Source organism: Solanum dulcamara, chromosome 11 (genome assembly GCF_947179165.1).
Source record: "Solanum dulcamara chromosome 11, daSolDulc1.2, whole genome shotgun sequence".
NCBI lineage: Eukaryota > Viridiplantae > Streptophyta > Magnoliopsida > Solanales > Solanaceae > Solanum > Solanum dulcamara.
In genome coordinates this window covers 48,579,991-48,595,311 of record NC_077247.1, presented here as the reverse complement: position 1 = coordinate 48,595,311, position 15,321 = coordinate 48,579,991, and the positions used below count along the sequence as shown (strand labels likewise).

General features: G+C 35.5%; 1 protein-coding gene and 1 long non-coding RNA gene across 2 annotated transcripts; both read left to right on the top strand.

Annotated features, from left to right (window-relative positions):
• Nucleotides 1-4,953: 4,953 nt before the first annotated feature.
• On the top strand, nucleotides 4,954-7,192 carry LOC129873992 (uncharacterized). Its single transcript, XR_008762818.1, has 3 exons — nucleotides 4,954-5,135; nucleotides 6,000-6,041; nucleotides 6,881-7,192. It is a non-coding gene; the product is annotated as an uncharacterized LOC129873992 (long non-coding RNA).
• A 1,400-nt stretch (nucleotides 7,193-8,592) lies between these two features.
• On the top strand, nucleotides 8,593-14,906 carry LOC129873054 (DEAD-box ATP-dependent RNA helicase 18). The gene is made up of 11 exons (XM_055948050.1): nucleotides 8,593-8,916; nucleotides 9,981-10,217; nucleotides 10,914-11,171; nucleotides 11,271-11,350; nucleotides 11,465-11,570; nucleotides 11,693-11,806; nucleotides 12,502-12,600; nucleotides 12,721-12,810; nucleotides 13,686-13,792; nucleotides 13,868-14,011; nucleotides 14,209-14,906. The coding sequence occupies exons 1-11, from the start codon at nucleotides 8,638-8,640 to the stop codon at nucleotides 14,492-14,494; spliced, it is 1,800 nt and encodes a 599-aa protein (XP_055804025.1). The 5' UTR covers nucleotides 8,593-8,637; the 3' UTR covers nucleotides 14,495-14,906.
• Nucleotides 14,907-15,321: the final 415 nt, after the last annotated feature.

Below are 15,321 nucleotides of genomic sequence, written 5' to 3'. Positions count from 1 at the left end.
TGGTATCAGAGCAGTTCATCCTCGGAGTGTTTACAGACCGTGTCTAGTAGAGTCTTGTTTATCGGTGTGTTGTGCAACACATCTATAAACAGGAGGCTACAGGACATTTAGGACGTTGCCTTTCTTTCATATCTAAGATCGTGCGATAGAGCCCAGCCATAGGACATGAAATTCTTTTTTTCTATCTTTTGATTTCAGCTGAAGAACGACATCGATAGAAGAAAACGATTGATGATATTGGAAGCTACACAATAAACGGGTAAGTAATGATGCGAAAGAGGTATGGTGGATAAGGTAAGCATATTGAAGTATGATTGAAATGTAAAGTTGAAAATTGAAAGAAAAAGTAGACATGAAAGTGTAACAGGTGCAGTTCGAGTCGGAAATAAGAGGTAAGTCCATCATTTTCATACTGTTGTTGATATTGGGTGCCCTGTGTGGCTGCGATATGATATGAATATATATATGTTGAACCTGTGAGGCATTGTTGGTATTTTCTGCGTGCAAATTTTGGGATAGTAAGAAATACAGAGGAAACTCTACCCATTTTTTTTTTCAGAAAAAAAAAAAAAAGAAGAGAAAGTGGGGCATAAGTTCATAATATATTTTGAAGGTTGATAACCATGAGGTAAATTTATTGTGTTGTAGTAAAGAGTTAAGAAATACCCCAATGTCATCATTAAGGGACACCATTTTTATTTGGGAAATTTTATTTCGGAAAAAACCTATTTAGAATTGATTTAAACGAACCAAGATAACTTCCAATCGCATGTTTTCCTTAAAAGAAGCTTTTGTTGAAGGAAAAAAAAATACGTCTCATAATTAAGTTTTACTTCCATTGAGAAGTACAAGGCACTCAACAATTAGTTTGTGAATTAAATAATTCATTCAAAATTTAAGAATAACCTTGGAGGTAAACCAGGTGCATCAAGCATTAAGAGGTCCGGTGGTGCTCGTTGGATTCTAGCTTCCTTTTGGTGGTGGTTGAAGAATGCCTTATGATAACATTTTATTAGTCCTTAACCAATTAATTGGAGATGGAACTGGTGAATGGAAAACATAAACTTGTGGAATATTCAGGATCATGTATTTCATGTGTTGTTCATGAAATGCTAGGATGATTCGAAAGGGATTTTGATACTAAGGGATAATTTACAAAAAGGTTAAGTACGCTTAGTCCACCGAGTATAATTGACCCTTAGTAAAAATCGTGAATAAGGTTAAAAAGTGTTACACTATGGGATTGAGTAAGAACAGAATATAATGTGAGTATGATGAGAATCGTTATGAAAATAAGTAAAGTCTAGCGGAAAAGTGGCTAATGGATATGATTTTGAGTAAGATTAAAAGTTAGTATTGGGTACACGACAAGGGTGAAAGCGTATAAGGCATAAAGGAGTATTGTGTATATGTGACTTCACCTCGAAAAATAGTGAAATCCTTAGATGATAGGAAATGTAGATTTGCAAAAATAACGGATGTATTGTGAGTTTACTAGAGGAACATGTGATATCTATTGAGATAAAGATAGCGTTATAAGAAAGCTTGGAACACTGATCACTAGAATATAAGTGCTACCGAATAGAGAATTTAAAACGATTATAAACACTAGCTAATTACTGATTAGAATAAATGGAATGTGGCTTTGAATGAATTGCTACATTAATTATATCATTTGAGTACCATTTATCAGACGAGATTTTGTACTATATATCGGAAATTCTCATCACCTTGTGATTGTGTTAAGGTTTCGTACATGGGTAATCTAAGTTATTGATGATATAAAGAAAGACAGAGATAATGTATTGGAAAAGAATCGCATGAATTTGAAAATTTGAAATGGGGACATAGAGTAGAATATAAATAGATAATGCTATGGGTACACCCTAAAGGGGGGAAGTGGATGAGAAAAATATAACTGTAAAATGAAATTAACTGACACTGCAACACGTTAAGGTGAACACCTAAATTTCATATGAGATCCCATGCTGGAATAAGTTAGAAAAATTTGAAAGTCAGCAATAAATGGAAAAATAAAACCAAGATGATATTTGAGACGGTGCTCAGAATTATTGGTAAAGATCTTGGATAGTGTGACATCAAAAGATGGATGCTTATAAAAAGGACGAATACAACATGAGAATAGTAACAAGTAGCTCGAAGATATTATAAATGATAGCAAGGTTATACTGGATTAGAGGTTGAGATGTTGGCAACGTAATTATCGGCTAATAAGATTGGGATATACAAATAGCAAAGGAGAGAAATCTCTCATATGGTAGAATATGAGAAAACTTAATAGTAAGTAAAGGAAGGGATGCAAGTATGACAAAATAGACAGCAAGTGAGTGTTAGTACAATAAGAAATTTATAGCAGAATAAGCCAAGAGAAGGAAAGACTATGATTAGAATTGAATACACGTTGTACAAATTCTACAAGATTGGTTATGCAGCCTATGAATATTGGTATGCTAAGGGTGATATCAAGTGATTACTTGATAAGCAGAATAAGAATTTAGTAACCACAATGCGATTGCAATATTCCGGATACATCAAAGAAAAGTATAAGATGGTTTGAGGAAAAACTATAGAGATATAATTAGTATTGGGGGCAAAAGCCATAGGTGAGTCCTGATATCAACTGAAAGAGGTAAGAGAAAATATAGGGACTGCATAAAGACTAACGTGGCGACATTTAGGTATTTTCTGGGCTGATTTAAGCACCTACACATATTCGTATAAAGATTGCAATAGTATGTGTGGTAAGAGAAGTAAGAGAAAATTAGAGTAAAGGGGCAATAGAAAAGTTTGAGTCAAAAATAGAGAAATGACTCAAGATATTATGCCTAAAATATTGCCAGTTAGGGTAAAGGAAATTATGAAATGACTTAACCGAGACAATCAGAATAGGCGGGTTACTGGTTACTGGATGACGGTAAGGTTATAAGATGAAGGAGCCTTAACACTAATTGATAACCAACCCAAAAGATCAAGATCAAGAGGTAAAAACAAATGATAGTTAAAGACCTTCAAGTCAAAGTCAGAAAGTTACACATGATGCCGAGGATTCCAGAATACGGATTGTCATAGTAGGGTAAAGAAAGAATATTGGAGTACCAAAATATTACTCTGGTGAAATTTCGATTTACTAGTAGAACTTGGAGTGCGTTATAATGAACTAAAGCGAGTCGACAAACGGAGGAGGTCTATGCACGGCATAATTAACTAAGAGAACACTTGAGAAAATATTGGGAAGCAATTAATATGATTTTTTTTTACAGGCTTACCTAGCACTCCACAGAAGTATGATTCCATATGGGTGATTGTAGATAGGCTGACAAAATCAACCCACTTTCTTTCAGTTAGAACTACATATTCAATAGAGGACTATGCGAGGTTATTTATCAAAGAGATAGTAAGACTTCATGGGATTCCCATATCTATTATCTTAGACAGAGGGGCTTAATTTATAGCTAGCTTCTGGAGATCATTTCAGAAGGGATTGGGAACACAAATAAATCTTAGTACAACATTTCACCCTCAGACTAATGGGCAAGCTGAACGCACTATTCAGACGCTAGAAAATATGTTACGGGCCTGTATTATTGACTTTAGAGGTACTTGGGATGACCATTTGCCACTTATTGAGTTTGCCTATAATAACAGCTACCATTCTAGCATTCAGATGGCACCGTATGAGGCTTTATATGGCAGGAAGTGCAGGTCACCTATTGGTTGGTTTGATGTTGGTAAGGCTAAGTTAATCGGACCTGATATGATTCAACAAGCTGTTGATAAAGTCAAGCTTATTCGGGAAAGGTTATTAGCAGCCCAGAGTTGACAGAAATCATATGCAGATAATCGACGTCGACCCTTAGAGTTTCAGGTTAGTGATTGGGTATTTTTGAAGGTGTCACCCATGAAGGGGGTAATGAGATTCGGTAAGAAAGGAAAGCTTAGCCCGCGCTACATTGGCCCTTATCAGGTTACTCGTAGAATAGGCAAGGTTGCATATGAGTTGGACCTACCATCTGATTTGGAAGCAGTGCACCCTTTTTTTTCACGTGTCGATGCTTCGCAAATGCATTGGTGATCCTTCTAAAGTATTCCCCATGGATGATATCCAGGTGATGGAGGAGCTTTCTTACGAGGAAAACCCTATAGCTATACTTGATCGCCAAGTCAGAATGTTACGTACTAAGGATGTGGCTTCCGTCAAAGTATTATGGCAAAATAACAATAGAGAAGAGATGACCTGGGAAGCCGAGGAAGAGATGAAGGATAAGTATCCTCACTTGTTTTCTACGCCTACAGGTAATCTAAACCTCTCGATTAATTATATTGATTGACATATGAAACTATTTGTTGTTGCAAAAAAAAAAAAAGACTATTCCCCCAAATTTCTTATAAGACTTTATGAGGCGGGTTTAACATTCGAGGACGAATGTTCTAAAGGGGGGAAGAATGTTACATTCCGTATTTTTGCATTTTGGATTATTCGTAAGCTAACGATTATAAATTCAAGGGCTTTTAATTTTGAATTTTTAAAAGGACATGATTTGTTGTAGATGCCAAGTTATATGAATAAATTATGTGTAGTAAAATACATCTCAAGAAGGACCCTTAAGCCGAATCAAAATAGAAGCCATCAAATATGTTTTTCTTAAAGTTACGTTTCGGGTAAGCTGACTTCGGGAGGCCATAACCTCTTTATAATTTGAGAATTTGGGAAAACTCTCAACATGAAAGTTGTAGATAATTGAAATATCTTTCCAACCATAGGTCGTGGGACGAAATGTGATATCGGAGTAATAAGATATAGACGTTTTAAATCTGACAGTCCAAACTAAATAGTGAATTCGGCCCAACCCAATTCTAATTCGGGTCAGGCCCAATACCCATAAAATTAAATCTGATTTTTTGTAACTATTCCTTCATACAAAGATCACATAATTCTGGAAATTTCCAAAGAGAGAGAGAAAGGGAGTTCTTGAGAAAAATCCCAAATCCGACCAAAATTAAGTCCCGAAATCCGAAGCTCATGAAGAGAAAATTGTTGTACGTCGTGTTGGCTTCAATTTGAGCTAGAAATCAACCAATAAGGAGAAGATTTTATGTGGTGCTGCAAATTCAAGGTAATATTAAAGTCTCCTTTTCATTGTTAACAAGTTTAGTTAGAGTTTTAACGGATTAGAACGGAGAAAATAGTGTTATAAACTAGTTTGGTGATTTGTTGAGATTTATGGGTTAAAGGGTTGTTTTAGGTAGATTAAATGGATGAAATTAGGTTAGTGATGATGTATAATAATGGTTGATATTGTTTTGATGTTGTTGATGAGTTGTTGTTCTTGAATTTGGAGGAAAAAGGTGTATGAAGATTTTGAATGTTCAAACCCGTTTTTGGAATTGAGTAGCTGGTAGTAATTCTGGAATATCTCATTGTGTAGACCTTCGATTTTAGATATTAAACATGTTTTGGAAAGATAATACACGTACCTACAACTCTTATGTTTATGTCTTAGTCTATATCTGCTGTTATTATGTCAAAAACTGAGCATGAATCATAAGACAAATTCTGTCCAGATTCTGGATTGAAAATTCCTTCATGTATAGCTGTTCGTATTTTGATGATATCTCTTTGTAGAAAATGAATTTTGAGTTGATTTCTTTTGCATTGGAAACTTAAGACAGAGATATAAATGTTTTATGAAGGTTATAAAGTCCAGTTTTGCCGTTTTCATTTTCAAAATTTAGATACAACGTGAGGTACTTGACTTTCCGAATTTACTGCTTTGGTAACATGAATAATAAATCTTATTTTGTGTCAATATTTTGGATTGTTGATGTTGGTTGATGATTATATGGCTGGTTTGAAAGTGGGAAAAGTGAGCGGTATAGGGGAGGTGCTGTCCAATTTTTTTTAGAAATAACCTACTAACGATAGACTACGTTTTATTCTTGTCCATAGCTTAATCATAGTGCTTAACGTTTTAATATAGGTTGAGACAATATTGGACAACATATACGTATAAACGCTAAAGGTATGTAAAGTTAACATTTTCTTCTTTTGGCATGATCCATATGAAACGAACGAATGACGTATGCTTAAATTCCAAAGAAACTCTTATTCGTAGATATACTCGGATGGCTACCGTTCTTGATTTTCAAAATTTATATTGTTATGTCTTGACTCATGTGTATAATTCCAGCCATCCTAGTTGGTATAACTCATGTTGTGGTATAATTCATATTTTAGTATAATCCATAATTAGTGTGATTTATAATGACTATTGTCTTGGTTTTCAAATGATGGTCTGTTTTGCTTATTCTATTAAGTCTCCGATAATGATTAAATTTCACAAGGTTGCTAATGATATCTTATTCGTGCATGCTGTTATGGTATTATTCACCGAGTCCTACGATAGGCCGGGTATGTTATCATGTATGGATTCCACTACATTATTCACCGAGTCCCTTACTAGAGGGCCGGGTACGTGATATGATAATATGATATTATAATGATATGACGATATGATTATGGCACCGAGTCCCATAATGGGCCGGGTACGGTATCAGTGTACACTACTCTATTCACCGAGTTCCTTGCTAGAGGGCCGGGTATGGTATATATATACATATGACGATATATTGATATAATTGTGATACCGAGTCCCATAACGGGCCAGGTACGATATATGATGATGATATGCATGTCTTCATTTTATAAGACATAGGTACAGTGATTTATTGATTATGATACTTGACTCCTGAATCTTTATTTCAGATGTGATCTCCTTTACGGTATTTTATGCTTTATATACTCAGTACATAGTTCGTACTGACCCCCTTTTGTTCGGGGGGCTGCATTTCATGCCTGCAGGTACAAATACTCATTTTGGAGAGCCGCCAACTTAGGATCCTACTCAACGGGTTTGAAGTGCTCCATTGTCTCGGAGCCCAAACTTTGGGTACTAATCCTTATAATGTATATATTTGTGTATTTAGGGGTACGACGGGGCCTTGTCCCGTCATATGCTATTGTTAATTCTCTTAGAGGTCTGTAGACATATGAGTGGGTTGTATATAGATGTTGTCCGGTGTACTAGTATGACTTATGTTTTTGGACGTTTACATTCAGAATGGAAGCCTTGTCGGCTTACATATTATGTTATCTTATTTTTGACAATTAAGACTCCCCAAGAAATAGGTGATTTTAGTATATATATAAGTAACAGTTTGAGACAACGTGCTACCCATATAATCCTTTATCATGCTTAATTGCCGATTGACTATAGATAATATGTGTGTATACGAGGGTCCAATTTGGACACTAGTCACGGGGCTAGGTCGTGACATGTTGGAAGAAGATATTCTTTTGTGAATATTTATATTCTCTTCAACTAATTTAGAGTTGTTTGAATCATACGACGTTGTTGAACTGTTATATTCTGGAGGGGATAAGTCAATAGTATTACTGCTGGATTGGTGTAGATTATGTCATAGTGAATTTGAATCTCCTTAAAGAAAGCGAGATATTAGCACCTCAACATGAATATATTTTTACTCATTTTTGTTATTTTATTTTTCAATTGTAATTTATTATACAACAACAACAACAACAACAACAACAGACCCAGTATAATTCCACAATGTGGGGTCTGGAGAGGGTAGAGTGTATGCAGACCTAACCCCCACCTTGAAAGATAGGGCGGCTGTTTTCGAAAGATCCTCGGCTTTAAGAGAGGACAAGATAAAAGGTCAGATAGTCAATTGTAATTTATTATATTTATAATATATTAACCAAGAGGAAACGACACACACCTATATATGTATTGTCAGAATTTTTTCACCAACTACGAGATTTATAAATATTGTATCTGTTTTTTTTTAACACACCCGTATTAGAATTCTAGGGCTCGTGCATTCAATGGACGCAAAAGATTTTATTTTTTAATTTTTTATGTAGTGTCCGTTATTTATATTGGAATTTGATTAAATTTAAATTTGTGGTAGAAAGTTTCATATTAGGAGGTAAAATATTTTCTACTAAAAGTGACTCAGTATTCAAAAGGACTTGTAAAATATTTAATTAAGAATGAAATAAATATTTACCACATTATCACAATCTTATTAATAATTTTTTAAATTTTTTTGACTAATAGTACCATATGTAATTACTTAAAGATAAGGATAGTATTGAAAGAACTTTGTTGTTACTATTGTTTTTTTTTGGAAAGCGCAGTAATATATTCCTTTATCAGTTATGTAAGAGTTTTAGAAATCAATTTCCACGACTCATGAAGATAGAAATAACGTTTGCGTATATTTTTTTTAAAAAAATTCACTAATGAAATTATATTGAATAATTTAGTATAAATAATAGTGATTTTTTTTAATTTACTAGAATGAAAAAGTTAAAAGGAAATATTATTTTTAATACAAGGTGAAGTAAAATGAAAAGAGAGTTTCGATTTTAAAATAAAATGAAACGTTAACTACACATTACACACCTATATTTAAAGAGAACCGCTTACCAGCCAAAACCGGACCGTATATACTTTTTGAGTCGGTTCTCAATCGACCCGACGGTCTAATTACAAGCACATTACTACTTAGGCAGTTGGGCGGAAGAAAACTATGACTGCGGCAGCTATGGCGGCGGCGAATCAGAACAAAGCCTTAACGAATACTCGTTTCTCCGACCTCGAACCACGGCTGTCTGCGCCAGTTTTGGAAGCCCTAACCAACTCCGGCTTCGAGTTCTGCACTCCTGTTCAGGCCGCCACCATACCCTTACTCTGCAGCTACAAGGATGTAACCGTCGACGCCGCCACTGGCTCTGGTAAAACCCTAGCCTTCGTCTTACCTGTGGTTGAGATCCTCCGTCGGTCCTCCTCCAATCCCAAACCTCACAAGGTAATAAGGTTCCTTCTTCTTTACCAGACCTGTTTAGGCTCTTTTATGCAAAGTATACAAGCATTAGTGCCGGCACTAGTATTTAGATTTGTTAGTTAGGCTATTTTTGGGCTTTGCTGTAACATCTTTATTACGTAAAGAGAACGGAATTTAGTATTCCCAATTAGTGGTATGCGAGGTTAATATAATCAAGTTGCTTGAGAACTAGAATTTTAAATATATACTGGCCAGTCATGAAGAATTTTGCTGTGCGGAATGATATAAGCTGGAAGCAGATGTAGTTGTGCTCATTTGTACCTAGTCAAGTTTCATATTAGTTCAAGAAGTCATTCAAATTTGTCTACGGAATGAGTTGCTTATACAAATAAATATTCTCGTGGGAATGAAGAGCTGCGACAATGGCGCTGTTATCCACTTCACATGTTTGTAGAAGTGGACTCTGTGCTGATTGACTTTGTGAAAAATAAGTCACTTAGTCATTGCTGATTTAAAAGACATCCATTTTTCCTGGCTAATACCACCAAGTTGGATCATTTAGGGTGTTTCTGTCTTGGAACATTTCCAGCTTAAGGGATCTTATTCAGTAGTAGTTGCCAGTTGGATGGTGCTATAAGATTATAATAATTGGAGGTTGTTCTCTGATACTTCTATTGTTATCTGGTTATCCTTTGACAGTGTCGTGCTTCAACTATAGAAAGACAGTACTGCCGCAATTATCTCTGCCCCCTTTTTTATATTAAATAAATCAATGTAACTTGATGAGGAACAGTATAGAAGGGAGGTCAAGTTGCCTTCAACCCTAGAAATAGTTATAATAGATAAATAAAGCCGTCCAAACTTGTTGAAGGGCCTTACTTTACAAAGAAAAGGCACAGACTAATCTGTGCCGCACATGTTATACTTTGTAAAAATGGATCTTCCATGCTTATGGCATGATGTTCTATCCAAATAGACCCATTTGACAGCCAATAAAGATCCTTGTGATATACTTTCCTTTCTGTTTTTTCCTTTAATTCTATTTTGTCCTCTTTTTGTGTTTAGCTGTCTCTTTGGTGCCCTTGCAGGTAATGGGTATAATTATATCACCCACCAGGGAGTTGTCGTCACAAATATTTCACGTTGCTCAACCGTTCATTTCCACATTAGCAAATGTTAGGCCTATGCTTCTTGTTGGGGGACTAGAAGTAAAGGCAGATATCAGAAAGATAGAGGATGAAGGAGCAAATTTGTTGATCGGGACACCTGGGAGGCTATATGACATAATGGAGCGCATGGATATACTGGACTTTCGGGATCTTGAGGTTTCTACTTTCATGCCTCCTTCAGTGGAAAACAAAGAGCTTTGTGCTCAAGTGCTATAGTGATTTTTAAGCTGTTAACTATTTGCTTACTTTTAAAGAAAGTTTGCTTTGGAATTTAGGAGTATTCAAATTCTTTTGCTCGGGTGCTGCAGTATCTTTTTAGCTGCTTACCATTTGTTTTCTCTTAAAGATAAGTTTGCTTGGGATTTGGAGTGCCAAATCTTTTACTTGAAAGATGATAATTTATGTTTTTCTTCTGATACTTTAAAAAGGAAAATGAAGTTGCCATAAGCCCAGTGTTAAAACAATTTAGCTGCATTCTTTTGTGCTAATTTATGTAAAGCTTGCCATTTGTGCTCTGGAGTAATGCTAAGTTCAGCCTTAACAAAAATTGTTAAGTTTTACCTCCGTTGCAGATCATAAGTTCGTACTCAAGGCTGACTTTCATGATTGCCTATAATCACATTCTGACTTACGTGGTCTCTGATTTCCTACATTTTTTCTAAAAAGATAGTTTCCGATTTCCTACATGTTCTTAGGGCAGTCTATTGGCTGTCAATAAATAGAACAATGGGTGTTGTGTCCGTCCCCTTTCCTCAACCCTTCTTTTGTCCATGTGTGTTTGGGATTTGGTAGTGATATATGGCATACTACATCTTAATTAGTCACTCAGCGAAAACCATATCATTTGTGCAGATCCTGATATTAGATGAAGCTGATAGGCTATTAGGCATGGGATTCGAGAAGCAGCTAAATTCAATCATTTCTCATTTACCTAAGCTTCGTAGAACGGGTCTCTTCTCTGCTACGCAAACTGAGGCAGTTGAAGAACTATCAAAGGCAGGATTGAGAAATCCTGTTAGGGTTGAAGTTCGGGCAGAAGCAAAACAGTTGAGCGGTTCTGCATCTGGGAATTCGACCTCGTCAAAAACACCTTCTGGCCTTCATATTGAGGTATGCTCCCACTGTTTCACAGTGTTCGTTTATTCCAAACGAAGTTTATTTATGTCAATGTGCATATTACCATATTCTAATGTCTCTTCAATTTGGCAGTATCTTGAATGCGAAGCGGACAAGAAATCATCGCAACTTGTACATCTCATAACGAAGAACAAGCCAAAAAAAATTATAATGTGAGCTTACTTTCCGGAATCCTGAATTGTACCTAATATATTTTTATATACCTGCATAGATGGTAGGATATTAAGTTGGTGTTTAGTACTTGATATTTTTTTTTACTTCTACAGTTATTTCATGACTTGTGCTTGTGTTGATTATTGGGGAACTGTTCTTCCACGTCTCTCTTGTCTGAAAAGTTTTTCGTTAATCTCTCTTCATGGAAAGATGAAGCAGGTACATTTATTGACATTTTAATAATAAAGGCCTATTATTTTATGAAATTGTTAATCAAGGCCTATTAATTAATGAAGGTGCTCTAGCAGCTCAGGAAATTTACTTTCTCAAAACTTTTGTAGAGTGCAAGGGAGAAAGCACTAGCATCATTTACAGCTCTTTCCAGTGGTATTCTTTTATGCACAGATGTAGCTGCACGTGGACTTGATATTGCAGGTGTTGATTATATAATACAGGTACTTTCTTATTGGGCATAATAATTTTGCTTAATGAACTCATTATCTTGGTTGGAGAGACGGGAGGGCTTATTACTTTATTACTATAACATGTTCATCACTCCTTCACCACCTTGAACTTAGAGAACTGAGAATATGTGCAGCAGAATTAACAATTTCCAATGGTAGTAAAGTTAGTATTACACATTGATGACTGTTGCCTTCCCCTATTCAATAACATGATATCACTATAAGAAAAAGTTACCTGGTTTATATATGAGTGATGAGTCACACTACAGTATTTGAAGAATAGTTCATACAGCCGGCATGTTGTATAGGAATGATCTAGTTGGCATTTGTTTTCAAGAAGTGCTGAAAAATCATTTCGACAAACTTCAATTTGCTGAAGACTTGATTTGGTCAAACACCAAAGAAAAGCTTCAGTTTTTGCAAAAGCTAAAAATATTTTTCACCTGTTTTGAAACAAATGCCACCCATAAATGCTTAAGTCTTTTGTACACATCCAGCTAGCCACACCAAAGGCACTAAATTCTTCATGAACAGGTATGCAGATGGAAGTTTGTGGTAGTAATATGAACCACCGCTCTCCTAATAAAATATAGTTCTATAGTCAGTCATGCATGTAATTATGAGCATGATAATAAGCAGCTGGAACTTTCATGGATGTTTTATTCTTTATGTTGTTTCTTGTGCAGTATGACCTTCCTCAGGATGATAAAATGTTTATACATAGAGTAGGCCGAACAGCTAGGCTGGGCCGACAAGGTAGTGCTGTTGTTTTTCTATTACCAAAGGTCAGGTCTTGCACTTCTATAGTGTATCAAACTTTTTGGAGGCTGTTTGGATATATTGTCTATCAGGCTTACTCCCAACATACTTATTAACTATGATATGATCCGTCGTGGTCTTTTTAGGAGGAAGCATATGTGGAGTTCTTGCGTATAAAAGACGTTTTCTTAGAAGAGGGGGAATGTGCCTCTGATGCTCCTGATATTATAGATGAAGTAAGAATTAAATTATGCCATATTTCTCTTTTCCCTTGCTTTGTAGTGGAGAACTGCTTTCAGTCCTCTAGTTTGTTTAGTTACTTCTTTTTTTAAATTGAGAAAAGGGTAAGTATTATAAATGCAACACGAAATGTGCTTGAATATTTACAAAAAGATCCAGCTTCACATCATATCAGCATTGATTCAAGTGTGTCTAACAGAGATTCTGCATCATTAATCAAACCCTCTTTACACCAAAAAGAAAACAAAAGTGTTCAGTTCTTTGTTTTTATCTTCTGTATAGAACTATCTGTATCTTCAATACATCTTGCATTTCTCTCTTTCCAAACAGTCCACTATATAGTATCTGGGATAGTTCTCCGCCATTTGTGTTGTTCTTTTGACAAGTCCCTTCTATACTTTCTTCTCATCAAATCAATTGTATCTTCAGGCACTGCCCATTGTTATCCCAGCATATGCAAAAATAAGTCCAAAGCTATGAAACAATGGGGTAGTACAAAAAGAAATAGTTGATGGTTTCTGAATTTGTTCCACAAAGATGGCACCTGTTACAGAGCTGAGAATCTCTTTTCTGAAGGTTGTCTTGTGTCAAGCATGCTTTTTTTGTAACTAGCCACACAAAACAAGTCACTTTCCACGTTGACTTTGATCTTCATATGTTCCTCCAAGGCCATAATCCTCATCAGTTAAAAAATTGTGATTAGATTTAACATAATGAGATCCAGAATTGTGTAGCCCCCCCCCCAAAAAAAATAAATAAATAAATAAATAAATAAATAATAATAATAATATTGTCCTCAGTATTCAAAAAGGTTGAAGAGGCTGCAGTTGACTAATGAGTTCTGTTTGTTACTGATGTTCCTTTTTTCTAGATACGGTCCGCAGCAAAGAAAGATCGCGATGTAATGGAGAAAGGACTCAGAGCCTTTGTATCATACATCCGTGCGTACAAAGAGCACCACTGCTCTTACATTTTAAGGTAAGTCAAGGCTATGATGCAATACAAAAATTATAGTTATATTTCCATGTCTTCAGCTTAGTCCTCTATATACAGGTGGAAGGAGCTTGAGATTGGGAAGTTGGGCATGGGATATGGTCTTTTGCAGCTTCCTTCTGTGCCTGACGTGAAGCATCATTCTCTTTCTACAAAGGGATTTACTGCTGTTGAAGATATCAAGCTGGACGAGATCAAGTATAAGTAAGTTTATTCATTACTCGGACTGCAAACAATCACATTGGAAACATACAGATTAGGCAGTTTCAGTGCGTCTTGTCATTAGCATTATATTTTTCATAGAGCAGTTCTGATGTGTGACTTCAAGCACTGAGTACTAAATGTTAGAACTGTTGTGGAGTCTTTGCCTTTGATATTTAGCCGTTACCTTTTCCACTCAGGGACAAGTCCAGGGAGAAGCAAAGAAAGAAGAATTTGCAAGCAAAAAAGGCTGCAATGGCACAAGAAGTAGAACAGAAGACACAGAGACTTAAAAAAGAATCAAATTCTACAGCATCTGCCATGAGAAAGAAAACTGCCAAACAGAGACGTGCTACGCAGTTAGTTGAAGATGAAGATGAGATCACAAGGGAGTACCGCTTATTGAAAAAGCTAAAAAAGGGAGCTATCGATGAGAATGAGTTTGCAAAATTGACTGGGACTGAAGACTTGCTTTCTGACACATGATTTCCATGGAGGCACAAATTCTGCTGGTCACAAATACATTCATATGTGGTGGTTGCAGATGTTATACCAATTAACTAGCAAAGAAAGGTATGTCTGGTCGCCCAGAAACTGAAGTTGATCAAGCAAATAATTTTGGATAACAACCGCAAGCATTCATTAGTTGCCTATGCCACCTTACATTGGATTGCAGATCCATGGATGCGTGACCAAATTTTGTACTACTTTTATGATGTGTTATTAATATAATATGGTTTTTATCTACTGTTCGTATGATATAATTTCTTTTTTGTTTTCCTGCTAAGTAGTATTAATTAATTTAATTGTTATTGCGATTTTTCATTAAAAAGAAGTTTATTTTTTTCTCAGATTTGTTATGACATTCACACTTAAGATTGTGTACAGTTTCCTTCAACCCCAGAGACTAGTTTGAAGCGTGTACAAAAGCTCGACATACATAAATTTATTTCACCAAAATCATGTCTCTAAATTACTTAGAAAGAGTTTGGTCTAAAAATACTCAGGCATTTTTACCCACTAAGTAACAATAGTAGTATTTTTTAATCAAACTATTGACGGCAAGCCAAACTATTAACATGGATATTTTTGTTCAATTTTGTATAATTTAATGGTATTTTTGACCTTGTTCATAAAGGGAATAATATTTCATTGGAAGAAGAATTTTCAGTTCAATAGAAAATAGTGCACAAGTCAGCGAGAGCAGGCAGAAAAAAAGTAGAATGTTTTAGGTGAAGAAGAAGATTGAAAAATAACTTGGAAAACACTGTACAATAGGCGGCGGAGTTACCAAAATCACCAGGCATGTACAA